This window comes from Setaria viridis, chromosome 3 (assembly GCF_005286985.2).
Source record: "Setaria viridis chromosome 3, Setaria_viridis_v4.0, whole genome shotgun sequence".
Classification (NCBI taxonomy): Eukaryota; Viridiplantae; Streptophyta; class Magnoliopsida; order Poales; family Poaceae; genus Setaria; species Setaria viridis.
Window position 1 is genome coordinate 1,526,848 of NC_048265.2, and position 25,183 is coordinate 1,552,030.

General features: G+C 47.9%; 5 protein-coding genes across 5 annotated transcripts; 4 read left to right on the top strand and 1 right to left on the bottom strand.

The window, feature by feature from the left end:
- The first annotated feature begins 4,806 nt into the window (after positions 1–4,806).
- Positions 4,807–7,768, top strand: LOC140222088 (uncharacterized). Its single transcript, XM_072292272.1, has one exon. It carries the CDS (start codon positions 5,603–5,605, stop codon positions 7,667–7,669), a length of 2,067 nt encoding a protein of 688 aa, XP_072148373.1. The 5' UTR covers positions 4,807–5,602; the 3' UTR covers positions 7,670–7,768.
- On the top strand, positions 7,761–9,703 carry LOC140222075 (serine/threonine-protein phosphatase 7 long form homolog). The gene is made up of 6 exons (XM_072292255.1): positions 7,761–7,832; positions 7,921–8,087; positions 8,162–8,846; positions 8,922–9,130; positions 9,210–9,504; positions 9,665–9,703. Exons 1-6 carry the CDS (start codon positions 7,761–7,763, stop codon positions 9,701–9,703), a joined length of 1,467 nt encoding a protein of 488 aa, XP_072148356.1.
- A 2,858-nt stretch (positions 9,704–12,561) lies between these two features.
- Positions 12,562–17,448, top strand: LOC117847343 (putative glucose-6-phosphate 1-epimerase). The gene is made up of 9 exons (XM_034728534.2): positions 12,562–12,982; positions 14,687–14,761; positions 15,318–15,374; positions 15,455–15,615; positions 15,755–15,895; positions 16,136–16,238; positions 16,321–16,420; positions 16,509–16,767; positions 17,216–17,448. The coding sequence occupies exons 1-8, from the start codon at positions 12,857–12,859 to the stop codon at positions 16,745–16,747; spliced, it is 1,002 nt and encodes a 333-aa protein (XP_034584425.1). The 5' UTR covers positions 12,562–12,856; the 3' UTR covers positions 16,748–16,767; positions 17,216–17,448.
- Positions 17,449–18,087: 639 nt separating this feature from the next.
- On the top strand, positions 18,088–20,588 carry LOC117847341 (uncharacterized). Its single transcript, XM_034728533.2, has one exon. It carries the CDS (start codon positions 18,801–18,803, stop codon positions 20,064–20,066), a length of 1,266 nt encoding a protein of 421 aa, XP_034584424.1. The 5' UTR covers positions 18,088–18,800; the 3' UTR covers positions 20,067–20,588.
- A 1,018-nt stretch (positions 20,589–21,606) lies between these two features.
- On the bottom strand, positions 21,607–24,881 carry LOC117847344 (uncharacterized). Its single transcript, XM_034728535.2, has 2 exons — positions 24,710–24,881; positions 21,607–22,413 (listed from the first exon to the last, which is right to left on the bottom strand). The coding sequence occupies exons 1-2, from the start codon at positions 24,792–24,794 to the stop codon at positions 22,223–22,225; spliced, it is 276 nt and encodes a 91-aa protein (XP_034584426.1). The 5' UTR covers positions 24,795–24,881; the 3' UTR covers positions 21,607–22,222.
- Positions 24,882–25,183: the final 302 nt, after the last annotated feature.

Here is a 25,183-nt window from a genome sequence, read left to right on the forward strand (position 1 = left end):
TCTTCAAAATATGGGGTTTGGGCCTAGGTGGTGTGGTTGGATATCCATTCTGCTAAGAACTGCATCAACCTCAGTATTGCTGAAAGGTTCTAGGGGCCCATGGTTCAGGCATCGAAATGGTCTTCGTCAGGGAGATCCTTTGAGTCCTTTGCTATTCATTATTGCCATGGAACCACTGCAAAAAATGATCAGTATGGCCTCAGCACAAGGGCTGCTCTCTAAACTTCAGCAAAGGAGTGTTCAGGCAAGGATCAGCATTATGCTGATGATGTTGCTATATTCATTAAACCAGTGAAGGAGGAGATGCAGGTCCTAAGCTCCATTCTCAGGGAATTTGGTTGGGCATCTGGACTGATAACAAGCACTGAGAAGAGTGCAATATATCCTATACATTGTGATCAAGTAAACTTGCATGAGGTCATTGAGAGCTTCCCCTGTCAGATCAAACAATTTCCACGCACTTACCTCGGCTTGCCACTTCATACCAGAGCACTCAGAAGAGTTGACATTCAACCACTCATTGATAAGGTGGCAGCCAGATTACCAGCTTGGAAAGAGCGCCTTCTAAACAAAGCTGGCAGATTGGTGCTAGTAAACTCGGTACTGTCCTCAATACCAGCATATTTTCTCTCAGTTTTCCAATTGAAAAAATGGGCCCTGAAGAAAATGGATAAGATAAGGAGAAACTTCCTCTGGAAAGGAGAAAGTGAGGCTAATGGGGGACATTGTCTGGTTGCTTGGCCAAACACAATCAAACAAAAAACTGGGAGGGCTTGGATCCTTGACCTTGATAGGTTCAGCCGAGCTCTAAGACTCAGGTGGGTATGGTTGCAATGGAAGGATAACAATAGGCCGTGGAATGGTTCTGAGGCGTCTGTAAATGATGATGATCTACAGCTTTTCAAAGCAAGCACCATTGTCCATCTGGGAGATGGGAAAAAGGCAGAGTTCTGGAACTCAAGCTGGAAAAATGGTACGGCTCCTAGGGACATTGCGCCTAGCTTGTACAAGCTTGCTTGGCGTAAGAGCCGGAAAGTACATGAGGAACACAATAATCTGAACTGGACAAGAGGTCTTTGGAGAATGTCCACGGTGGAGCAAATGTCGGAGTTTATAATGTTATGGGATTATGTACAAAACATTACCCTATCTGAAACACCAGATACTATAACTTGGCACTGGACATCTCACGGGGAGTATACAACAAAATCGGCATATAACATCCAATTTGCAGCAGTATATTGCACTTTTGAGGCCAAACATATCTGGAGGGCACAAGCTGAAGGCAAGCACCGTTTCTTTGTGTGGACGCTACTACAGTCAAAGATACTAACAGCCGACAGACTACTAGCTAGAAATTGGCTGTGTAACCCCAATTGCTCACTATGTCAAAGTGAGATGGAAACTCCTTCCCATTTGTGCCTACTATGTCCCTTCGCTATTCAGGTATGGCAATTGGTTCAGGACTGGACGAGTGGATTGGTACCACTACCAGGGACGACTGACCTAAAGGAATAGTGGAGAGTCTCAGTGAATTCGGCACCAAAGGAGAAAAGAAGGGCACTTGCAGCTATCCTCATCTACACTTGCTGGAATTTGTGGAATGAAAGAAACCGTCGAATTTTCCAAGGAACATGCTCTACGCCGCTTAGAGTACTGAGTTTGATCAAGGAGGAAGTAGTGGCTCTCCAGCAGAATGCCTGCGGAACCCCGAGTTGGTGATGTTGTCGGGAATGACACAGTTAACTAGCGCTAACTGTTGCGTCTCAGAAATGCTACGCAAACTGAAGGAGAGAGCTGAGCGTCATCTTTATTTATGTAATTAGGATTTATGTAACTCTTGTAAACTTTCTTCTCCTTCTTATATGATATGGCAGTGCTCCTGCCAATTTAATGGTTCAAAAAAAACAAAATTAGTGCCCTTTTTACCTTTTAGTAGAGCAACAGGGCACCGTGTCTAAAGCTTCTCCGTGCTATTGGGCATCCAAGCCACGAACAAGGGACCAAAGGGGAGGAGATTTTGTTGCCTAGCTTGCGTTTCCTTGCTGGGCGATGCTAGCAGCCAGCTTGCTGGCCTGCCGCTGCCACGCGCCAAACGTCCGGCCGCTCGCCTCTGCGGCGCGTTGTCTCCCAAGCTTCAGCCTTCAGGTACTCCGCATCCTGCATCCAGCTGCACTCCACATCCTCCTCCGGCCATGGCGAGCGGCAGCGAAATCTGGCGTTGGGGCATCAATCTGGTCAATGGGGAGCTCGAGCTCGGAATGGGGACCTCGATTTGGACGGCATGGACCTGAATCTCGATGGCAGGAACTTCAATTTTGGCAGCTTCTGTGCCTTCCTCTACTTCCTCCACCTCGCGCTCCACTCCCTCTCCGTGGGACGCGGCGGCCACGGCCCGCTTGGCCTCCCCATCCTCGGCGCGCTGCCGCTCTTCGGCCCGGCCCACACGCTGCTCGCTGCGCTATCGCCGCCCGCCGTGCCCGTGGAATTGGCGCCCCGCCGGGGAACGCTGCGAGGCAGACCGCTCGCGCCACGGCCCATGGGGCCCCAGCATCGACGGGTGTCTCCGGCGAGGGGGCGGCGCTGACCGCACCCCATCCCCGTTGCTTGCTCTTTGTCCAATTCGTTTTCCTTCTATGGGGTCCGGCTTGGCGACGACGCCGGTGACGAGGAGGAGAAGCCGGAACATGCGGTGGTGCGTGAGGAAGACCGGGGTCACCGCAACGCCTCACGAGCCGCTTCGAGCCTTCCTTCATCGCGTGCGTGGAAGTACCGATTTTGGCGTTTGGTGCAGGCTGGTGGGTCATTTTTGCGCACGCTGGGCCTGATCCGTGACCCTCTTCAGGCTACCAACAATCATAACTGCTTGCACCATTTGAGCCTGACCTAAGGTCATCCGGCCTACCAAACGGCCCCTACATCTGTGCCCCCATCTTCTTTCTTCCCTTGTAGCCACCACGCTCCTCAGCTTTTGGTGCCACGGTGGCGCTAATTACTCCGGCTCGAGCTCCTTTTGCGTAGTGGCCGAGTGGCGGCAACGAGTCGGGCTAGGAGTTGGGCCTTCGGCAAAACTTCCGATTCCCTCTACCCACCAGAGTGGCATGATTATTGGGCTTGCCGCGCGCTCAAATTCTATGGGCCGAGTGTAAATCTCTCTGGGCCATGTTTCGGCGATATTCTGCATAGCAAAAAAAAAAAACGGACGGCGAGGTCAACATCGTTTCTTCATTCATAATTTCCCGGTTTCACGTCAGACGTCACGTTAGGCTTCACTCTCACACACAGTTGGGCGGCGGATGAGAAGAGGAAGAAGAAGCCACCACCGGGCGGCTTTGACCGCGCACCAACGACGTGAGCGTTGTCGTGTGGCGCGCGAGTCACCGAGCACCACCACATCCACACCTGCGATTGCGGCCCAGCGAGTGAGCGAGCGCGGCGGCCCACACGCCATCCGCGCCCACATGGCTGGCACGATCACGCTGATCTCCGCCGGCACGTCCGCATCGCGCTGATTGGATTCGGCGCGACCATCCGACGGCTAGGCTACGTCAGCGCGCACCGTAGCCGTCGTGTCGGCCATGGATCTTGTGATTGGACTCGAGCGAGATCTCAGCCTAGCTCCCACCTTTACCGACTTTTTTGTTTTTTGGCCCTATTTGCGAAAAAATTTCACAAATAGGCCCCTGGCGAAACTAATTCCGAAAATGGACCCTCGGCTTGGCGCCAGGCTGGCTGGCGCCAAGGTATAACGTCTTGGCGCCAGCCATCCTGGCGCCAAGGTCCCCACGCCCCGCCTCCGACGTGGCGGGCGCCGGCTGACGTGGCGCGGAGGCTCGGCGCCAAGATCCGTGGCGCCGAGCCTCGGCGCCAAGATCTGTGGCGCCAAGGCTCGGCGCCAGGATGGCTGGCGCCAAGCCTCGGCGCCATGGATCTTGGCGCCGAGGCTCGGCGCCAGCCATCCTGGCGCCGAGCCTTTTACCATAACGGCCCCTTCTGCGCAGTTTGGTTTTCAAACCGGAACAACCCGACGCCCGAGCCGCGCCCCATTCGTCCGCCGCCGCCGCCGCCGCCGCCGCGCTCCAGTCCGCCGTCGCCGCCCGGCTCGCCCGGCCGCCGCCCCGCCGCCGCCCGCCCGGCTGCCCGCCCCCACGCGCCGGCCCGCCGCCGCCCGCCCCGCTCGCCCCGACGCGCCGGAACGCCGGCGCCCGCCCGGCTCGCCCGGGCGCCGCCCCGCCGCCGCCCGGCCGGCGGCCCGCCCAGCCCCACGCGCCGCCCCGCCGGCGCCCGGCCGGCTCGCCCGGCCGCCGCCCGCCCGGCTCGCCCCCACGCGCCGGCCCGCCGCCGCCCGCCCGGCTCGGCCCCGGGCGCCGGACCGCCGCCGCCCGCCCGGCTCCCCCGGGCGCCGCCCCGCCTCCGCGCCCGGCCGGCGGCCCGCCCGGCCCCACGCGCCGCCCCGCCGGCGCCCGGCCGGCTCGCCCGGCCGCCGCCCGCCCGGCCAGGAGGCTCGCCAGGAGGTACCTAAAATTATAATATTGATAAATTTGAATAGTTAGGTTAAATTTAGATAGATTGGTAGAATTTTTAGATAAAATAGGTAGATATTACTAGTTATTACTAATTATTATGATAAAATAGGTAGAATTTTTAGGTTAAATTAGAATGGTTAGATATGATAACTAATAGCATAGTAAAGTAGTTATTACGATATTTAGTTAAGTAGTTGTATAGGTAAGTATGTAGGTACATATTATGTGACATAGTTAGTTAGTATATGTGACACATTTAGTTAGTTGTATTTAGTAGACTTAGAATGTTTAATTTATTATGGACTAAATGAATTGTGCGTCGTTATATTGATATACTAGATGGAGAACGTAGTGAGCATATATTACGGAGGCACTGTGGAAAGGGATGAATATGGATGTGTTAAGTTTGTTGGCATGCAGTGCGAGGTTGTCATATTCGATGAGAAACCATCGTTTAGTGAGTTGGTTGCAAGGGCTCGGGAGGAGTTACATTGTCATGAAAATGATGAAATCATAGTCGAGGGCATACTTCACCTAGGTTCCCCTCTCAACATTCAAAGGAAGATAGTCCCAATTCGGTGTGCAGGTCAGTGGGAGAAATATGTGAGGACGGTTATGAATGGTCATTCCCCAAGTGTTGAAGTGGTTGTTCGTCCGGTGGGAGTTGACCGAAATCCTCGTCGGTTTTCCCGACCAATGGGTCAACGGGCACATTTCGATCCTCCCGTCCAAGAACCTGTTATGAACGTGGATGTTGCACCTACTATTCCCGATGCTGAATCTGCCCCTAATGAAGTAGTTGGACATGGTTGTCGGATTGACGATAATGTGGCGGACTCTCCTAATGAGTTCCTTTTCACTCAGAATGATCCGAGTAAGTGTCTCACCGGTTTCTATTGATACGAGATAATCCATTCGTTCCATCCACTTATTCTTTACTCATATTTGTACTTGATGGCGCAGGAGATATTCCAGAAAATGTGGATGTGCCTCTAGTTGATGCGCAAGTGCAATGTGGAGATGGATTTCGTGGCTCTAATAGTGTTGAAGTTTTGAATGATGAAGATGCATACGAGATGGGAGTGGATCTTGATTCTGATGATGATCGTCCTGTTGGGGAGATGACAGAGAGTGATATTGAGATGTTCAGGCGTATATTCCCCGGACGTCGTGATCCGATAGTTCATGAGTTTAGCGACCTGACTCTTTCCGATCAGGCGTTTGCAGAAGGACGTGATGATGAGCTCCTAGAAGCTCCTGAAGCTGGTCCTAGTATGGTTATTGAGGAGGGTAGGGTATTTAAGGACCTTCCCGCATTGAAGAGATGGTTGCAAGCCTTTGCGGTGATACGGAAGAGACCATATAAAGTGTTGCATTCATATGCGGAGCGCCGTTACACAGTTCTGTGTGACAAGGAACGGTGTCCGTGGAGGGTTTGTGCAAGAAAGCAAAATATCACCGGGAAGTGGAAGATCACAAAAGTAGTCGGTCCACACAATTGTGCTGACCATGAGCTTACAGTGAGACATCCGCAGCTAACATCTACCCTCATTGCGAAGCGATTGATGGGAATATTGAAGGAACAACCCAACATGAAAGTGAGAACAATTATAAGAACTGTTGAGGAGATTTATGGAGGATATGTGATAACTTATGGTAAAGCTTGGAGGGCTAAGCAGCGTGCGTGGAGGATGATATATGGAGATTGGGAGTCTGGGTACGAGCAGCTGTCAGTTCTTTTTAATGCTATTAAAGCGGTGAATCCAGGCATGCATTATGAGTACATTCCAAAGCCAAATGCTTGGAAGGAGGACGGGAGGCAGATATTCGGGCGTGCTTTCTGGTGCTTCCCTCAGTCTGTGGAAGCCTTTAGGCACTGTCGTCCTGTTTTCTCTATTGATGGTACGTTTTTGATTGGCAAATATAGAGGCACACTTCTTATAGCCATATCTTGTGACGCGAACAATATGTTGGTTCCTTTGGCATTTGCATTGGTTGAGAGGGAGAACAATGACAGTTGGGGGTGGTTCTTAAGACTAGTCCGGATACATGTGGTTGGTCCTGGTAGGGAGGTTGGCGTTATATCCGATAGGCATCAGGGCATACTTAATGCTGTGCAAGAACAGATAGAGGGTTATGCACCTTTGCATCATCGTTGGTGCACTCGGCACCTTGCGGAGAACCTTCTTCGGAAGGATGGTGTGAAGGATAATTTTGATCTGTTTCAAGTTGCAGCACGGCAGCTTGAGGACTATTACTTTCAGCGCAAATTGGAGCAGGTAAGGACCGCAACAAATGCAGAAGGTCGACATTGGCTTGCTGGTTTGATGAGAGATGTGGATAAGTGGACTAGAGCTCACGACGCCGGTGGTTGGAGGTACGAGTTTCAGTGCAGTAACATGGCCGAGTCATTCAATAAGTTGTTATTGGGGATACGTGGTATGCCTGTGAACGCAATAGTTGAATTCACCTTCTACAGGCTTGTTGCGTGGTTCAATGAAAGACACGCAAAAGCAGAAGCGTTGCAGGTTGCTGGGGAGAGATGGGCTGAAAAACCAAAGAGACATCTCATCATTGCAAATGAAAGGGCTTCCACACATGAGGTGCAATGTTTTGATCTTGGCTCAGGAACTTATCAGGTGGAGCATAGGGGCGGTACAACGTCCGACGGTGAGATCCGAGAGTCGAGGATACATGTGGTAGTTCTCCGAGATTTCAAGTGCACTTGTGGCAGGCCAAGGCAGTACCACTTCGTATGTTCTCATTTGGTGGCAGCAGCTAGGCATCGCAATTTTGATATCGAGAGCATGATACCACATGAGTTCAGCGTAGACACCCTTGTGCAGACATGGAGCCCCCGCTTCGTGCCTTTCCGGGATCCTAGAGAGTGGCCTCCGTATGATGGGCCAAAATATGTTGCGGATCCTGCATACCGTTGGAACAAACGTGGAACAAGGAAGCGGACGAGGCATAACATGACTATGGACCAGGTATCCGGAAGAACGAGGCGTGGTAGAGCAACACCATTTCTTGCTGATCCAGAACAGAACGAGTGCGGCAAGTGTGGTAGATTGGGTCATAATTCACGCACTTGCCGTTGGCAAATTAGTGAGGTGCGACTAATACCTTATTTCGTTACTTGATATGTGTTTTATTCATACAGGTTGTGATTCTACTTCTCTAACTTAATGATTTATTGTTTACTAATCTTATATCTTTTTGCCTTTTCGTAGGATGGCGCACTTCCACCTTCTAGATCAGGCGTACGACCAGACCCACCGAGGTCGTCTTATAGCGGGAGGGCAGGTAATAATTTACAATTCATGATTAAAGGTTTGCGAGCGTCAACGTCTTTTGTCCTATGTAATCTCTGACTTGGTTTATTTGAATGCAGGTCCTTCCGCTCCTTCGTTCTAGAGCCCATGATGGGTTTTTGGCGCTGGAGTACGACGACCGCTACACTCCTTTGCTACAGATGGCTGGCCTCGATGTCATCTCGTATCAGGTTCGTCGTGGGATGCCCAGGTTCAATTCAGCGGCTATAACTGCGTTGGTCGACAGGTACTGTTACCACTAGTCATATTCATTTTGGTATGTGTTTACATGTTATCAAATAATAATCCGGCGAAATGTAGGTGGCGACCAGAGACTCACAACTTTCACCTCCCGTTCGGAGAGATGACAGTGACCCTACAGGACTGTCAGAAGATGCTTGGTCTGTCGATTCGGGGCCAGCCAGTCACCGGGCCGTGCGTCACCGGTGGTTGGAGAGCACGAGTCGCAGCCTTCTTGGGGCGAGAGGTTGACGAGCAGGGGACACGCACATCTGGAGTGCTAATCTCATGGCTGCGGGAACACTTCGGCCACTGCCCCCAGGACGCGGATGCTGAGACAGTTGGGCACTACTGCAGGGCGTGGATACTACACCTCTTTGCCTGCGTTCTTTTCCCAGACGCTACAGGTGACACTGCGTCTTGGATGTGGATCCACTGCCTCACTGACTGGCACCAGGCTGGTATTTACAGCTGGGGATCAGCTGTGTTGTGCTTTCTATATCGGCAGCTGTGCGAGGCGTGCCGTCGGTCTTCGGGCTCCCCGTCAGTTGGTGGGTGTGTGTACCTGTTGCAATTATGGATGTGGTCCCGTCTTCCTGTTGGTCGGCCAGAGATTATGCCGCGTCGACCGTGGTTCCCAGGTGAGCCGCCGAGACGACAGCCGACATGGGCATATATTTGGGATCAGGTTAAGGTTAGCCATACCAGGTTGGACCGCGCGTACCTGGATTACATCAACGAGATAGACGCGCTCACTGCTCATAGTGTAAGTGAAATTTTTTTAAACATGCTTCGTAATCTTTTAGTATAACAACTAACGTTTTTGATTAAAATTTTGCAGGTAAATTGGCAGCCTTACGACGGAGACGATCCACTTCCTTTTCCCCTTAGCTTCGTGTGTGTTCAGGACGATGATATTTACAGGATGGTGTGCCCTCTTATTTGCTTCTATGCTGTCGAGTACCACCTGCCACATCGAGTAGCACGCCAATTTGGGATGAGGCAGATTTGGCCACCACAGGCGACCTCGACTAGTATAGAGTTACACAAGTAAGTTTCTTTCTTTTTCATATATTTCGATACTATTAACTAAATTTTGGCTAACAGTAACGTGTAACGTGACGTGCAGCGTGGATCGAAAGAAGAAGCGGAAGGTCTCCGACTGGCCCGCGTTCCACCACGCGTATATTGTGGAATGGGAGCAGTACGAGCAGAACTTGGACGAGAACAACGAGCCGCACACAAACGCCGCGTACAGGCACTACCAGAGCTGGTACCAAGGTGCGACGCGGCACAGGCTGAGGGAAGCGTGGACGCAAGATGACTACGCCGAAATCCAGTCATCCGACGATGAAGACACGGTGTACGATCAGAGTACTCGTGCTGGAAGGCAGGTGGAGGCAGGACCAATCCTGGATAGGATGGTAAGACAATGGCTTCACTTTTCTATATTCTATGTTAGGTTACTTAGAGATTTAGTTAGTTAGATAAGGACCTAGTGATCTAACTTAATCATTTAGTCATTTAGTGACTTAGTCATTTGTTGCTTTAGTGACTTAGTCATTTGTTGCTTTAGTGACTTAGTCATTTGTTGCAGGGGCGTACCCTACAAAGCTCAGTTAGAGATATAGAGCAATTTCGTCCACGAGTTAGGGACCCCGAGACGCGGAGCTTCCTTGAGGTAAGTCTCAAATTATTCTTTGTAATACTTCATTAATACGTTACATTCTTCATTTGTGTAACTTGTTTTTACTACTGCAGCGATTGTCAAATCGGCTTCGCCGTGCGGCTGCTCGTTGTGGTTGCAGGACTGCCACGACGCGAGACGTGCACGTTCCATCTCTGCGCGAAGGAGGCGTCGGTACGTCCAGCCAAGGCCCCTCAGGATCGAAATCAATTGCATCAGATGAAGACGACGACGACGATGACGACGACGACGACGGCGACGATGAGCAGAGGGCCGAGGAGATTGGCCCGTCTCAGCTCCAGGAGGCTCCCTTGACTCAGCCTACACAGGCTGTAGGGGGCACTAGACTACGTCGTCCACGTTCTCCTTACACTCCAGGCACCGACGCCCTTGGTCACAAGGGTAAGGGTAAGACTAGGAGGCAGTGACGATTCTGATTGCGAACTTTGTATCATATGAACTTTGTATCATCTGAACTATTGTGGATTCTATTATGAATGTGTCGTATGCTTGTGTTTCTATGCTTGTATTTATATTCACTATGCATCTCGTAATTTTGTATGGATTGCATCAACAATTAGGGGAAATTCTGCCGAAATTTCGCTAACAATTACCATTTTAATTTGCTACGGATATTTCAGTAGACTTCGAAATGAATTACATCGCAAATTTAACATATGTCGTCTACAAATTGCGTGTCCTTACTTAAAGTGCATTATTACAGGACAACATAATAAAAGTCTCACAGTAGAAAATATTGTTCATAAATAAACCATAGAACTAGAACCTAAATATGGCTACTGAGTGCAACGAGGCCACTTTCCCTTCCTTAAGGCATCGGGATTCTCCTCAACCGCTGCTTTCGCTCGGCGTGCCCGCTCAAGCTTCTTCTCTCTCTCCTCCCTATTTGCAGCAACCCGCCTCCTTTCCTCCTCTTCCTTGTGCTCCTTTTCCGCAGCCTCCTCTACGAGCCTCTTCTCGTACACCTCCTTCCTCTCTGCATCCCAGCGCATCATATACTCCAAAAACTCCTTATCTTCAGGATCGATCTCAGTGTCGATCCACTGCTCAAAATCACATAGCGGTGGAGGGGTCTACAACAAAAGCAACTGTTATAAAACAAAAAAATTATGGACAATAATTATAAGAAAACAACATTTCCTTACCAACATGTTAATGCGGCGCTGACGAAGTGTAGGTTCAAACGCAAAGTTGGAACACATCCAATACCTCTGCCTATACGTGGCATGTTCTTCGGACTTGGCTACCTTGCAAGGATCGCCGCAAAAGCACATCGGCACTGGAACACCACTAGGCAGAGGCAATGGATCGAACGCATTTCCGGTCTTCTTAGCGCCATAACTACAATTTTGTTTATTTGGTTCTATGAATCAAACGCACTTAGGAATAAACCTACATTTAAGGTTTTTTCATTTGATACACAACAATGAGTATATAACATAACTACGGGCGTTGAGATTACCTTAGTTTCTTAGCTTTTCCACGCCTCGGCATCCTACATTTGCATGAAAACCCTAAGTTCAAAAATGCAAGAAATATATAACGAATCGATGTGAAAAAAGGTACGACGGAGAGAGGATACCTTGCTCTTCAGGATCCACGGATGAAATGAAACTTTCCTAAGCTACAATGTCGATTCGTAGTCTAGGACGAAGTAGGGAGAGTTTTTACCCGAGAGAGTGGAGAACAACGAGGATGAACTCTCGGGCAGGAAGAAGGGGCGGTATTTATGGTAGAAGGCTCGGCGCCAGGATGGCTGGCGCGGAGGCTCGGCGCCAAGATCCATGGCGCCAAGTCTTGGCGCCAGCCATCCTGGCGCCGAGCCTTGGCGCCACGGATCTTGGCGCCGAGGCTCGGCGCCACGGATCTTGGCGCCGAGCCTCCGCGCCACGTCAGCCGGCGCCCGCCACGTCGGAGGCGGGGCGTGGGGACCTTGGCGCCAGGATGGCTGGCGCCAAGACGTTATACCTTGGCGCCAGCCAGCCTGGCGCCAAGCCGAGGGTCCATTTTCGGAATTGGTTTCGCCAGGGGCCTATTTGTGAAATTTTTTCGCAAAAAGGGCCAAAAAACAAAAAAGTCGCCCCACCTTTATCGTCTTTGCTGGTCGCTTGCTTGGTGTAGCACTGTAGCCAGCTAGTTCGATGCAGTATAAGATACTCATAATTTCTCGGAGCAAGTTGATAGATTTTCCAAGTTAAAGATAGTCAGCAGTTTCCTCAGAATAATCGATGGAGCTTGACTCCATCTGCTAGCTGCCTTGGGTCAAAACTAGCGGTCTATTTAATCCCTTTATTTTTTTAAAAAAAGGGGAAAAACCAACGGTCTAAATCCTTCTTACCACTTTCTTTATTAATCGAGGAAAAAAAATGCTATCCCTACATTGTTTTGTCTTTGTCAAAGCAGATCAACCCACTCGATGGCGCATCTTTCCTCCTCCTCCATCAACTTTCTTTTAGCACTGAATGGCGCCTAAGTCCAATAACTGTTTCTTACTCAACGGGCTCACAGTGAAAAAAATAGTGAAGTGTTCCCATCCCAAGCTGTTGTTGTTGTATCTCCATGTCACCATGTGTATGTGCTTGGTATTTCCGAATATACTCCAAGCCCAATACTCCTCTACAGGATGTGCTTGTATACGTGGAAAATACCAAAAACGTACATACGCGGACAAAAATACTTTGTTGACGAATTAAAGCAAGTGGAACGCTTCCTTTTGGAGTACATACAGTCACTTTACACCAGGAGCAGAGCACATCATCGGAGCGTACCAGCAAAGCGTCTGCGTATCCATGGCTGAGCTGAGCTGAAGGCCTGAAGCAAAGCAATAAGCAAGAACACGTACACGCGCTGCCAGAGCACCAGAAGTTTGCAGCAGATCGCGAGCAGAAAAAGGCATCAGGAGATTGATTATTTAGGACCCCCCACCCCACCCCACCCCAGACGCAGAGAGGCGAGGGGGCGCTGTCCGGAAATTCCCCAATTAAGCCCATCTGCCTGCCTCTCCACTTCTCTCCCTCCAGGCTCCAGTTCCACTGCGCCGCCCGGCGTGCTCGCCTCGCGGGAGGGACATGTCGGCCTCCGCGTCGTCGCCAGCCGCCGAGGAGAAGCAGGAGGCGGCGCCCGTGACGCACTGCAAGGGCGTCAACGACCTCGACAAGGTCGTCCTCCGCGAGGTCCGGGGAAGCTCCGTCGAGGTACTATGCTATACCCATCCCCTTCTCCGGCTGCTAAGTGTTCCGGCGGCCAGATCCCGCCGCAGATCCGTGGCGCTTTGCCATGGCTCTGTACGTCACGGAGAAGGTTGGACGCAGTTGCTGCTCCAGTCGCGTAGTCGCTACTCCGCTGAGCTCGTTGGTGCTTTGGTTGGTAGTACTCTATCTATCAGCGGATTTTCGTATGCGAGATCAGACTGCTTCCGTCATGGAAGCTCTGGGGCTCAAGTACAAGTGCCAGGGTGTACCGAACCAGTGTGTTCTGATCCGAGACAGGGAGTATTCGTTTTTGATCCTTTGTCGTCTTACAAACAGTTACTGAACAATGGTGATCCCAAATTTACACAACGCGGGGAGAAGCGGCTAGTCATGGTGTTGATGTAATTCCTGAACATGGAGCCAGATTTCCTTGTACTCAGGAAGAAGCCAAGGACTCGGAAAGTATTTCTCTGGCCACCATTACCCGGCCATTGTTTCTATACAATTATACAAGGCCTCCAGTCGCGTGCAACCTGAGATATTTTTCTGTTGATCTATAAGTGTGGGGAGCTGGGGACATGGCCGACATGGTTTTATTGATGATTGGATTAGGTAAGCTGTGTAAACTGTAAAGGATGAAAATGAAAGGGAGCTCAGCAAGAGGGCTGTTGATCCTTTGGTTAACTTCTAGAACTGTGGAATGATGTCAGGGGGTAGCATGTGACATACTTTGGTATTGGAGTGAAATGTAAACATTTGTATTGCCAGTTGATGGCTACAAATTTGTGGGGTTAGCCATCATTGAGACAGATATCATCATTCTTTTCTATGCTTGGTGTCATAGGATAGGTTTAGTGGTTCTTCACAGTGCTGATTCGAGCAACTTCCACACTATTTGAAATTTCCTGTTTCATTCTTCCTGTTTCTTCCTTCAGCATCTTTAACTTGGCATTGATGATGATTGATGAGTATCAGGTGTTCATTTTGGTTGCTTCTCTGCTTTGACACATTCTGCTCAAGTATCATGAAATCAGCATGCAGAGTGTTGGTGAGAATGCCACAAGATTGTTTAAGCTGATGAATAGTGGACAAGATTGTGCGGAGTGCACAACTTGTCTGTGAATGTTGCCTATTTTGGTTGTTGGCCCAGGCACTCAGCCTTGCTGAAAATTATACTTAAATTTTTTCATGCCAATTATTGAACTTGTCATTGCAAAACTCACCTAAACTTGCTTTTACTTGCACCATCTGGATTGACAGGACATTTAACTAATAAGCACAGTCATTGTATCTTTGGTGAGTCAAAATGTCAAATGAATACCAAGAAGGTATTTGGGGCTAAGTAAGTAGTAACCACAGACTCATGTTATTGCATAAGGTCTTGCTATTAGAAATTCAACACAAGTTGATGGTAATAATCTTATATATTGTTGCTAAATTGTGACACAAAGATTATATTTGAACTTGGGCTATCAAAAAAGTTGTTACGATGGGCTCTGTGATTTGCCAAAATAAATAGCAACATGATTTCCAGTACCTAGACATGGGAAAGAACAGAATGGAAACGGAAGAATCCAAACTGCACATGAAATTATTTACATTTTGTTATATCCTCTATGCTGTCCTGATCTCTTTTTAGGAGTTTTTTCCCTTGAGACTTATTACAAACATATGATCATTTATAATAATGTATCTCATTGCTTTCAGGTGTACCTGTATGGTGGGCATGTAACATCATGGAAAGATGAGCATGGAGATGAGTTACTTTTTGTTAGCAATAAGGTGCATGTATTTTTTTTGCCTTATAATCTTTCAGCAGTATATCAGTTATAGTGAGCACTTTCTTGGGATTCAATTCAATTGATTGAACTAAATTGAAGCTTCATATTTGCCATGACTGTAAATTTTGATGCTTGATTTCATCCAGTCTATAGTCTGTTCTTTGCCTGAAATTCTTGCTCTTCAGCTGCTCTGTCCATCCAACCTCAGTATGGTATCTTCCCCATGATGATTTTAGGATCGTCGCATCCAAACCGTTGTTTCTTACCTCTTTATTAGTTCAATTCTAGGGGGAAATAATTTCTGTCGCCAACATGTCTCAGTATGTGAACCAATGTCTACATTAATTTCCATTGTTACTATTTCTCATACACCCGTATCTCTGTATTGTCACTTGACAGATGTTGCCATGATTATGTGAATGCTACTGACGCTTCTATAGTGCTCTTCTGTGCTTATTGACATGGAATAATATGTGAATTTAAATTCATCTGGAGTATGAATCGCATTTTGGTCTTGATCGCTTGACATTTGATTGTTACTATTGCTGTTCTATCAGGCTATTTTCAAGCCTCCAAAAGCTATACGTGGAGGAATACCAATCTGCTTTCCTCAGGTATGCCATTGTCCTTCCAACACCTTTTTGCTTCTCTTTATCTTCTGCTATGTTAATCCTAATTTCACTTCCTAATGTAGTTTTCCAACTTTGGAAATTTGGAACAACATGGATTCGCAAGGAATAGATTCTGGACCATTGATACTGATCCGCCACCATTTCCAGTGCCAACCACCAATACAGCTTATGTTGATTTGATCCTTAAACCTACCGAAGAGGATTTGAAGATCTGGCCTCATAGGTGAGCTTATCATTACTTGCTGGTAGTGATTCAATGATATAATAGGATACCTGAAAGTTTTAACTTTGTTATATTACTTTGTAATTTTGTTGCATTAGAAGGCAAGCATGGTCATAATCACATGTATATTATATTGCAGTTTTGAATACCGTCTGAGGGTTGCACTTAGTCCTGGTGGTGATTTGATGCTAACTTCACGTATAAGAAACACTAATGCAGATGGAAAGTCATTCTCTTTCACCTTTGCATACCACACTTACTTCAAGATTTCTGATATCAGGTATGTTATTCAACTCTCATGGCCATGATCTTTGAAATATTCAATCTGTCAGCATAGTTTTCAAAGTAATCTTGCGGCAGCATGTTTATCACTTTATCCTCTATCTAAATTCGTTTGACCAGATTCTGGTATTTGGTCATAGAGTTGTTGGATCTCCAAACTCCTTAATGGTGTAATTATTGTTTTAAGGATATAGAAGGTTTTTTTTAATCTTTGCATGACTTTATGTTGATATTTCAGTGAGGTGCGAGTAGAAGGTCTGGAAACTCTGGATTACCTAGACAACCTACAAGATAGAGCCCGTTTCACTGAACAAGGAGATGCGATTGTTTTTGAATCCGAAGTGCGTTAACAAAGCATTTTATACACCCTTTATCCACTTGAATTCGCATTGTTAATCAAGAGGCATATGCAACTTTTTACAGCTGGACAGGATATATCTGGGCACGCCATCAAAAATTGCCATTATTGATCACGAGAAGAAAAGAACATTTGTTGTGAGGAAAGGAGGCCTTCCTGATGCTGGTCGTAATACTGATCTTTTATTTGTATACTTGTCACTAAAATCATTCAAGAATGAAGTTCATGAGGTTTCATATATTATTTGTTACAGTTGTTTGGAATCCTTGGGACAAAAAGGCAAAAGCTATGCCAGATTTTGGGGATGATGAATATAAACGCATGGTTTGTGTGGAGGCAGCTACTATAGAAAAGCCGGTTACTCTAAAGCCTGGCGAGGAATGGACCGGAAAGTTGGAACTTTCTGCTGTACCATCTAGTTATTACAGTGGTCAGCTAGACCCTGACCGTGTGATTCAGGATTCGAGTGTCCCAGAGGATTCGATCAGCTAGTCCTTACTAATTCTGCGCAGGTAACATTTTTAGTACTAATAGCCCCTACATGAAGCCTTTAAATTAGTCAAACACAAACCAAACATAGTACTATGTACACTTCATGTTCTATTGGATCCTTTTATTTTAAAACTATTGTTGACCAGACACATTTTCTTATGCTTGATCGTGTAACATGTGTGAGCAACCTAAATATGATTTGTTGTGTCAGCCGAGCAAACCAAGTTTTAATATTTATTAATCGATACATGAAATGCATTGGCAAGAATTATGATAGACCACAGGATCATTGGGTAAGGATACTTTAGGTAGAATTGTACATGATGAATGTTAAAGTTACAATGGAAGACTAGCTAAATGTGTACATTGTTGTTTTATTTTGTTGGCAACCGTTAATATCGATATATCATGGACCATATTTTCTACACAATGTGTTCGATTCGTGCTAATATGTTTCCAACATTGCAGGTAGAGCATTATATCGTGTACAAGGGACACTCGCAGCAAGGATTGTCAACATGTTTCATCCATTCTATTCAAATCTTTGTTGTTTTATATTCGGGTACATATCCGAATCGATGGATATGAATTGGTTTCCTTTTTTGGATCTATGTAACATAAAGGACAAGTCAATGTTCATACCCATGGCTTGTAAAATAAACAAAAAAGATTCTCTAGAAATCTTTTATCCATTGCGTTTAGATGCGAGTTCAATATTAAACCTAGAAAGTACAGATGGTGTGGAAATGGACACACATTCCATGTTCTGTAGCTTCTTGTGGTTGCATGACAAAATCTTCTCTAGTTGCATCACTTACATATGCATTTAACTTCTTATGATTGAATAATTATCAGGGGCTCGCTCATTATTATTCCTGTGCTCCATAGTCGTTTTGCATACCAGACTGATGAGGTGTTGTCCGATTGGTCCTCCCACCTCTCGTTAGTTTTATCGGACAGTGCAAGGTTTTCACCATTTATGTATCACGTAGTAGTGTCCAACTGTCAAAAAAAAGTTGACTGCTTGACAGGACATATGTCAATTACTTTGAAGTTTGAACTCATGGGACTGGAAGTATGCAGAGCCTTTCAAAAAGATCATCTGTTTAGTAGGGCACTAGTGAGCTTGTTCCACACCATAAGGGTCTTCATTTGGTTGCTCACCTTGTTGGTTGGTCTATATGAAATGAAAAAAATTATGATCGATTTGTGAGTAAAAATTTGGGACACGGACACAAGCCGGTAAGCGAAAGCCCTCTTTTACTTGACGCCGAGCAGCCCCACCCTCCTTGCCGGCCTCCTCTACTCTTTTCAGCACTCTGCGCGATCAAATCCGATTCAACGGCCGAAAAAAAACCTCAAAGAAGAAACCCAAAAAAAAAAGAAAAAAAAAGAGGAGAGAGCCCAAGCCGAGACGAACACGAAGAAGCAAGGGAGCGAAGCAGACACGAGCGAGCCCATCCCAACCCACGAAGCAGCAGCAGCAGCAGGCAGCCGCCTCGCCGCGCGCCCTGAGCAACGCCGGGGAGAGCAGCCCGCCCGCCGGCGAGCAGGGAGGGCGCAATTCGTCTCCGGCTGGTCCCCGACCCGGCTCCGCCCGCCAATCCCAATTGCTTCCCCCCTCGGAGGTCAGCTCAATTCCTGCTGTTTCTCGGATTCGATTTGGTTCCGCCAGGCGCGCTGTCGTCCTCGCCGGAGATCCAGGCGGTACGAGCTCGCCGGAGCTCGGCGGGGTCGGGGATCATGCCTCCATTGCTCTAGGGTTTGGGCGGTAATCGAATTGGCTCGCCAGGCCTGCAGCCTCTATGCTCGATTCGGGCCTGCGCCGCCGCTCCCTGCGAGGCTCCTTGATTTCGCGGCGATTGGTGCTGCGCCAGCGGAGATGAGATCCCCTCCATGGCCAGCGAGCTGGGAATTGGGGTACGGGCTCACGCTCTGCAGGAAGCGGCGGAAGCCCTAATGTTTTGATCCTTGCTGGGTGCGGTGCGCTATTCCTTGATTCGTGGTTTCTCTACTTTGAATCGATATTGTGGTTTGCTGTGGTGGTAATTGAATGGACACAGTGAGGGAGGAGGCATGGCCAGTGGCTGCACCACAGCAGCGGCAGCAGCCACCAGCACCCCAACCGCAGCAGCAGCAGCAGAACGGCCGGATTGATCTCAGGGAGCTGAAGGCTCAGCTGGAGAAGCGGGTTGGTCCGGATCGCTCGCGCCGATATTTTGGCTACTTGAATGGCTACTTATCAGAGAGGCTCAGCAGGCAAGACTTTGAAAAGCTGTGCCTGCAGACCCTGGGGAGGGAGAACCTCCAGCTGCACAACCGGCTAATCCGCTCAGTTCTCTACAATGCCTACCAGGCAAAGTGCCCGCCTCCACCATCGGATGTGGGGCGACCTGTGGGGGCATCAGTAAAGAAGGTTTCTCAGGCTGCCGAAGTGTTGAATACTTGCAATGGAGATGCCAGGTTGTTACAGCTCCAGGGATCGAGGCCTATTGGCACAGTGCAGGATCATGCTTTGAAAAATCGGATGAATAACATGGGTCCAAATTGTAGGGCGACGGCTGCTGTCAATCACAACCAGGTTGCTCATGCTGTTTCTGGATCTCTGGAGAATGGTGCTCTAAGTCCACACGAGTTGAAGAGATCAGTGCATTTTCAACAATGTGAACCTGCGGAGCCATTGGCAAAGCATCCACGCATGGAGCAGAATCTGCTCTTGCAGAGAAGAAGTATGAGCAGCACAGCAGAGCATTCTGCAGAAATATTGAAAAGTCCTGTACGAGCTCCAATTGGAATTCCGTTTTGTTCAGCAAGTGTGGGTGGTGCAAGAAAATTTCCACAGCCACCAATTGGTGCAAGTGACGTTCGCTTTAACAGCAGTTTTGAGCATGGTGAGCTGTCCAACACTGAGTTGCTGCACAGACGGATGGAGAAAACAGCAGAAACACTGGGCTTAGCTGGTGTCACAATGGATAGTGCAGAGCTTCTGAATTGTGCTCTGGATAAGTACATGAAAAACCTGATTAGGTCATCTGTTCAGTTAATAGGAGGTAGTGTTCAAAGGGATGCAAGGAAAGGGACACCATCATACAAGCAACAAGCTTACGGAAAGCAAATTAATGGTGTCTTGCTGCCAAACCATGTTCACATGCAATCAAGCAGCGGGCCATCAGGAGCCACAAATGAGATCAAAAGTAACCACTTGATCTCTATAAATGATTTTAAGGTGGCTATGCAGCTAAACCCTCAACAACTCGGGGAGGACTGGCCAGTCGTTCTGGAAAAGATATGTCTATGTTCTTCAGAGGAAAATGACTGACAGATGGCGCTTTTTTACTTCACATGAAGTTTTGTACCAATGTGCTTCTTGGTGCCCATCCAATGTACATTTGAGCTGGAAGTGGCAAGACTGCAGGCACAACACAGAATATGCACATACGGAGTCAAGGCAGAATTCTGCTTTTGCGTTCAACTGTCAGTTGTAGTGAAAAGAAGACATTCTTTTTCCCGATAAATGATGCCTGAATAAAGGAAAACATCTTCTGTCCGTGCAGCTTAGGCCTCATTAGCGCTTACAAGTTGGATAGTGTTACATCCAAAAGTCCCAATTTCTATGTAACATCTGGCATAAGGGACTGGGGGGCAGCAAAATGCAAGTGCTGTCTTGTAACTTATAGGAAAATGTTCTGTAAGTTTCTAGGTCAGGATGTACATTATTGATTGCAAAATTTTCTAGGTATCGTGAGTACTAATTTCAGGGATCTTGAATGTTAATTTTATTTAATTCTTTTGTAACTGTGCTTTGAAAATTATATGTTAGATCTCTAATATTTTACCTTTCTCTCTTATGTGCACATATCTGTGTCTTCGGGGTTAGGTTTGGTGCCCCCATACATCTTTTGGTGTTGATACTCAAAGATATATTGATAATTGCTATGTGTTCTATGTTCTTCGCTTGTCTGAAATGGACCCCATTTCAAAAATTGTGATACTTGGCTCTTTTTACTATGATACTATCCAACCTTTGTTCCTGTTTTGAACAATATCAATATTTTGTTTCGGAGAAAAGACAACATATCTGGTCTCTGGTGCCGTTTTAAGGCTGTCAGGAGCATTCACAATTATTATACTGTTATACATTGCAGTTATGTTGTATTTGAACTTTATCTTGTGCTCTTATCTAAGGTAGGGGCGGACCAGAGGACCCTGAATGCTGACTGTCTCAATTTCTGAATGTTCTCTGTATTCGAAGTCTGCACAAATGGTTAGTCCAATGCATCCTGTTCAACAAGACAACAGTGGATATCTGCTAATGCATTTCCATTTCTGCTGGCTGTGCTGTTTAAGGTTGGTTTGCAATATTATATTGCATTTACTGCTGGGACATTACTGGCTATTTTTTTGACAGGATGCTTCCACGTTCCTGAAAAGTATTTGGCATTGATGTATTCTGTTGCATTACTGTGTTACATTCTGCAGGATGCTTGTGCAGTTCTTCTTTTGAGACACCCTACACGCAGTTTGAAACGTCTGAATAAATTCTTCTTATCAGTTGTCACTATTGTGTTTTCAGACAGGTAGCAGTCAGCGTCAAAGTTAAGGAGCAAACCTTGCTGCTCATCTCGATGTCTGTCTTCACTCTTCAGGTAGTACATATCTCCTCATAAATCCATGTGTGTAAAACCAGTAAAGTTCACTATTGTGTGAGGAGGAAGTAGAGAACTAGCGGTGTGTTATTGTGAGTTATCTGCTGTCAATGGACGAGTCGTTTTTGAATGTGTAACTGAGTTACAGGAGTAATTTTTTTTTACATGAGCCAAATTTGTGGGAATTTCTAGTGATTTCAATAAATCGCTGGACAGCTTGCATGGAGCTGTTCCTCCCTACCACTAAATGCATAGCTGCTCAGACTTTGGGGCGTGTGTGTTCACTGTTGTTTATCCGTCAGGCTATCAGTTCAAGAATGAACCAAAATTCAGATCATCTGCCTGAACTTCTAGTGGCAACCCTTGTTCATCCCTAACATTCCTTGTACTATGTCTCAGTAATGCGCACCACTTCTCTGAATCGTTTTTTAACGAACACCGGACGGTGTCTGTTTCTTGTGCTTTGCAGGTTCAGGGGCAGGTTCTGTTTGAAAGATGAGACCGGTGGTCAACTGTCATCCTGAAGCCTGAGCCAAGCCATATTTTCATTTCTTTTTTCGGGTCTGCTTGCTGGGATAATTCAGGACCTGTTTGGATCTGAGAAGCTTTCCACCTTCCCTACTTCATCATTCAGAAATGGAACTGTTTCCCGCGAGGTGACATGAGCAGGTAAAGTACAAAACTGGTGTGATCTATCTCTCCTTTCTTGAAAGATGAAGCCGTAAATATTTACATGAGGCCAAAGCAAATTAAAGGAAGCCACGGCAAGGCTGTATATACAGCAGAATGATTCTCTCTCCCTTTCTCTCGTCGCAGAGCGGGAGGTCTCTCAGCAGCGCCGGCGCGGGTCCATCTTGTGGTGGCGGCGCAGCCAGACGAGCGCGCGGGCGCCCTTGGGCGACGGCTCCCGCGCCAGCCTCTCCGTCTCGGAGCGCTGCAGCATCTCCCACATCACCTGCACGTCCTCGTACGCGCACGTCTGGATGTCGTCGTGCAGCTTCACTAGGGCGCCGCGGCCGTCTGCATCAGAAGAAACAGGTTTGCTTCATCAGCATTCAGCACAATGCAACAGCACATTTATTCGCCCAGTTACAGAGTACAGGGAAAAGAAAACAGAATGATCAAGCTCAACTTATGGATATGATCAGTTGTTTTCTGCAAAATAAAAGAAGTTTGTTGTTGCAGTTAACAGTAATTGATATAAGAGGCTGCTAATTTCTGCCAACAACTGGAGGTCTGGAGCTAGATACAGTTAACTAGCTAATCCCTCTTTTTGGGTGAGCGTGACGGGGGAATGAGAGATGTGATGCTTCTGGCAAGCCCGTTCCGCGACCGCCTGAATGATGCCATGGCGCGGCTGCTGGGGCACGTGTCGGTCTCGGTTGCCGCGCGCTGTCCCTGCCACTGCTCGTAGTCTCGCAGCATCACCAGCAACAGACTCAGGACTGGACTTCTTCAGTAGTCACGGGGGGACATCGAGCGCGTGTTCGGACAGTCAGACAGGTCGTTTTTTCTGTTTCCAAACAGAGGACTGAGATTACCGTGACTCAATCATGTGACTATGTGAGCATGTCCCTGCTGATCGTATCTTATCCGTGATAAGTAAACAGGCAAGGTTAATTCCAAATGGATATTTATAGGCTAAGCTGGACTTCTAGAAGACACTTTTGATTTTTTTTTTTTTTTTTGCTTTGTCCCGAAGAAACATGGATGGATGGATGCGTTGCCATACACCTGAATGTTTGGCGTACGCGCCACGCACCTCCGCATGAGGAAGTGACCCACGTAGTAATTAAACTATGCATGGGTGTGACGTCGACGCAACCTACTCCTGATCGAGGCTTTAATCAATCGCTCGACCAAACTCGAAGCCAATCAGTAAACTACTGTGCCCTACATTGACATCTGTACGAGCTATACAGTGCCGTGACAAGTGCACGTATCCACGTGCCCCCGGTACAACGGAAGGAGCACAAAAACTTGCTGATGCAGTCAGATTGCAGCGATCTTGCTGAAAAGAAAAGGAACCAGCCATTCATCCAAATTCCTCGCCGTGCATGGATTAGCAGATGAGAATCGATCACGGTTAGTCAAAGAAAAAAGATGTGTGTGACGCTGCACGCGTGCCACGTACGGCTACATGGCTTCCAGAAGCTGCGGTGTAATGGGAGGCGACGCATTGTCGCCATTGATGGTGTTCGTCGGCGCAGGCGCGGGAGCCCGGCCGGAGCTTAGCGCGCGGGGGCGGCTGGTTGGTGGTTCTCCATCCTGGACGCACGTGAAGTGCAGGTGTCACTCATGCGGCACGTGAAGTTTCTACATCTAAATGACGTTTGCTGGCTTGCGGTTGCCGCCCAGTAAGAGATAGCCTGACTACTGTCCGTTTATGCTGCAGCATCATGGCCTGCCTGCTGCTACACTCTTTGTCTTTGAAGAGTCCTGTTGGGTCTTGCCATGCATCATCGAATTAAATAAATGCATGCTCTGTGTCGGGCCAATTTCTTTGTCTCTCGATCGATAAATGACCTGCTCGCTACCGAGACAATTTGTTCGGCTGTAGCGTAGCTTCAATCCGTAACGTGCACTTGTAGCAAGCGAACAAAATACCAGAAAGTTTAAAGAAAAGGTCAGGATTCTTCTGATTCTACAGGGCCACAGAGATGAGAGAGCAACAACAAGGGCCCATCCGTGTGCAGACGTACGTGCAGGATGCACCGATCGATGCGGTGTACGTGCACGGTGCGGCGTGGTGTACCGCACCTCAAACGCTGACGCAGCCACGTGGCACGCGAAACAATACATACAATTATTATTACTCGGTGCACGGAAAAAGACGCGGCAAACTTCCACGGATGCATATGTTGTCCTGATAGAGGAGGAGTACTATGAAGCTCGCGTCGCTTTTGTCCTCTTGCACGGGAACAAAACGACACGGCCACGCATGCATGCCGCATGCCTCATGATGTGTGTGCCTGTGTGTGTGTGTGCATATCCACACTTCTGATCACTTCCCTATCCTATGCAGTGCACGGCTATGATGATCAGTTCAAACTGCTAATTGGAAAGGATCTAACTAATCAGAATTTGTTTAGTTCTAGAGTCTAGACTGTTCTACATTTGCCATGATGATCTTACTGAGACGCTTCAACGCTAAATGATGCGAGAATCCGCAACTAGCATATCGGTCGATCGAAAAAGAAATCAAATCAGCCGAATGATTAAGGCAATAGATGGGAAAGCAGAGATAGATTAATTGCATTCATGCAAAGGAAACAGATATGAATGAGTAAAACGATGCAGAAGATGGTGACCTTACCATCTTTCTTGCGACGCAGCCGGGCGGCGGCGACGATCCACGCGCGCTTCACCGGCACCACCACCGCCTTCTGCCACCACTCCATCGACTCCGCCGGGCAATCGCCGGCGGCGACCGCTCTGTCTCGGAGATGGCGATGGATGGAGAGAGAGAGAGAGATAGAGGTCAGGGGGAAAATTATAGCTAGGGACCGTGTGAACAGATGGTGGCTTGTATAAGTAGCCGGGGGATGAGATGGGATGCCACCTAACCCTTTTGGATACCCTACACGTTGCCTCGGGCCCTGCGCCAGGCGCCCCTTCCTAATACGCCCCCCGCCATGTCCATGACTCATCGTCTCTACCTCCCGCGCACAGCTTAATTAAGCTAAGCAATCTCGTGTGATGGATGGATAATGGATTAACCTGCTTCTTGGTCTCCCACAAGCAAAGAAAGCGCAAAAGCCTTCCTTTTGTTTTTATTTTGAACGGATTA

Bases quoted from the DNA above. Each gene is read 5' to 3' on its own strand.
- LOC140222088 (XM_072292272.1), top strand. From the start codon at position 5,603: ATGGGAGTGGATCTTGATTCTGATGATGATCGTCCTGTTGGGGAGATG.
- LOC140222075 (XM_072292255.1), top strand. From the start codon at position 7,761: ATGGCGCACTTCCACCTTCTAGATCAGGCGTACGACCAGACCCACCGA. The intron at 8,088-8,161 runs GTACTGTTACCA...GGCGAAATGTAG, and splicing joins ATAACTGCGTTGGTCGACAG to GTGGCGACCAGAGACTCACA. The intron at 9,505-9,664 runs GTAAGACAATGG...TTAGTGACTTAG, and splicing joins GACCAATCCTGGATAGGATG to TCATTTGTTGCAGGGGCGTA.
- LOC117847343 (XM_034728534.2), top strand. From the start codon at position 12,857: ATGTCGGCCTCCGCGTCGTCGCCAGCCGCCGAGGAGAAGCAGGAGGCG. The intron at 12,983-14,686 runs GTACTATGCTAT...CATTGCTTTCAG, and splicing joins TCCGGGGAAGCTCCGTCGAG to GTGTACCTGTATGGTGGGCA. The intron at 16,421-16,508 runs GTCGTAATACTG...TATTTGTTACAG, and splicing joins AGGAGGCCTTCCTGATGCTG to TTGTTTGGAATCCTTGGGAC.
- LOC117847341 (XM_034728533.2), top strand. From the start codon at position 18,801: ATGGACACAGTGAGGGAGGAGGCATGGCCAGTGGCTGCACCACAGCAG.
- LOC117847344 (XM_034728535.2), bottom strand. From the start codon at position 24,794: ATGGAGTGGTGGCAGAAGGCGGTGGTGGTGCCGGTGAAGCGCGCGTGG. The intron at 22,414-24,709 runs GTAAGGTCACCA...CTTCTGATGCAG, and splicing joins GCTGCGTCGCAAGAAAGATG to ACGGCCGCGGCGCCCTAGTG.